This window comes from Alligator sinensis, unplaced genomic scaffold (assembly GCF_000455745.1).
Source record: "Alligator sinensis unplaced genomic scaffold, ASM45574v1 scaffold1008_1, whole genome shotgun sequence".
In the NCBI taxonomy this organism is placed as follows: Eukaryota; Metazoa; Chordata; order Crocodylia; family Alligatoridae; genus Alligator; species Alligator sinensis.
The window spans coordinates 199,948-201,808 of NW_005842013.1; the positions used below are offsets into that span (position 1 = coordinate 199,948).

Consider the following 1,861-nt stretch of genomic DNA (forward strand, 5'->3'; position numbering starts at 1 on the left):
CAAGTTTGTCACATGAACAGGGCTACAGCTATTATCTCCTTTCTCCGCTAGCACAAACCAATTTTAATGTATTGTGGCTGGACTTTATGGCCTGGGAGGCTCTTTCCAGGCCTATCTTCCTATTTCCAGCATCCTTGCCTATTGCATGCATTGGCCTTTTCCACGCTCCAGACTGTTGCATGGGCTTACTGCATCAAGGTTTTGTGGAGTATTAAAATTTGGTTGTGGGCTTAGTTTTGTGGTCTTGTTCGAGCTGCTTCAAAGTGGCTCAAAATGTAAAAGCAAAGCTATTTTGCAAAACGTTTAGAAAGCTGCAAAACTGTTTGCATTTTTTTCCAGAATTTTTCATGAGGATTTTCACCTTGGTAATAAAAAAAATCAATCAAATGTTTTTTAAAAATAATTTTTGGGGGGGGAAACAATTGTTTCACCGTTTTAGACTTTCCCCCACCAATTTTCACTGTGGGAGTGGGGAAAAGTAAAAATATACCAATAAGTAAGCTGTACGTGGTCATTTATATAGGCCAGGTAGTGTGTGTTGTTTGACTTTCAGTGCAAATTAGCTGTTAAAGAACCATCTGAGGAGGTCTCAGGGGCAGGGGAGAGGGCACGTGGGCAGCCATCTGAGGGCATAGCCGTGGATGCTATGTGATGTGAGTTGTCCTGCGAGGCAGGAAGCCCCCTGAGAGCTTGTATCTTCTTTCAGAGAGACGATGAGATAAGCCCCCTCCAATGGACCACAGTACCATCAACTTCAAGCAGCTCAAGCTGGGCAAGCTGAAGGTGGTACGTCGGCGCCTGCTCCAGAGGTATGAACACCAGCCTTTCATCTCCTGCCTGGCTGGGCTCTACAGCTGCCGGTGGAAGCGGTACCAGCGCAAGAAGGTTGAGCCAGGAAAATGCTGCTGCAAAATGGTATGTTTGCCCAACCCCATTGTGAGCTTGCATTTGCTTGCTGGGACAAGCCCACCCCACAGTTCCTTCTGGAGGGGACTAGGGGGCGAATGATTTATATTCCCTGATCCTATTAGGGTTGGGATACAGAGGGGATAGGCTAGAATTTGGTCCCAGCTGCTTGGTTTGCTGTAGACATGTTTGCACAGGATAAGATGGCATGGCACCATAAAAGGGCCCTACCATACTTGGAACAGAAGCTGTCTTCTTGGTCTTGGTTGTACAGGGCTTAGCACAGTGGAGGTCCTGGGCCATGACTGGTATGCCTAGGTGTTGACCATGATCCAGATAGTCCCAAGTGTGACAGCAGTAAAGAGTCACAGGGGTCGTTGTCTGCCCAAGCTGAACAAGAAACTCCACCAGAGCACGTGTTATATCTCCCAGTAAAGAGGTTGTGCAAAGGAAAGAAACAAATAGGTTAAATCCGAGGAGGACGTTCCAACGATGGGATTGTTGGATTGTGTCTCTTGGGGGAAGTCAGCAGAGGTCCCAGTTGCTTGAGTGATCTAAGCTGTTCTTAGGAAAAGCACTGATGAGTACACTGTGGGGAATGTTTTCAGAGATGCATGAGCAGACTCAATACAGTCGTGCCCATCTCTCACCTTGGGACCCAACGGAGGTTTGCGTACACCTGCAGCGTGCGTTGCCTGTTGCTGCATAGGTAAGGTTTAACCACCCGGCCTCTCTTTCTCTCCCCAGTGGGAGTGTGTGTTTTTCCCTGTTCTCATTGGAGCATTCTGCCTTTCCTTGGTTTTTTTGTACATGTGGGGGGAAGCGAAGAATGACTACAACAACTTTGACTGGTAAGTGCCATGCTTCTGCCCTTCGAAATGAGGTTTTCTATAGCTACTTGTCTGAGAGAGCGTAGGCTAATGGGCAGAGAACATGAAGCAGTCTCTCAGGAATG

The 1,861-nt window shown here is 47.4% G+C and overlaps 1 protein-coding gene across 1 annotated transcript in view; it reads left to right on the forward strand.

The window, feature by feature from the left end:
* Positions 1-732: 732 nt before the first annotated feature.
* Positions 733-1,861, forward strand: part of GDPD4 (glycerophosphodiester phosphodiesterase domain containing 4) — a 36,272-nt gene continuing 35,143 nt past the window's right edge. The window contains exons 1-2 of the mRNA XM_025202072.1: positions 733-915; positions 1,654-1,757. Coding sequence (XP_025057857.1) covers positions 733-915; positions 1,654-1,757 — 287 coding nt within the window. The remainder of the gene's footprint in view (positions 916-1,653; positions 1,758-1,861) is intronic.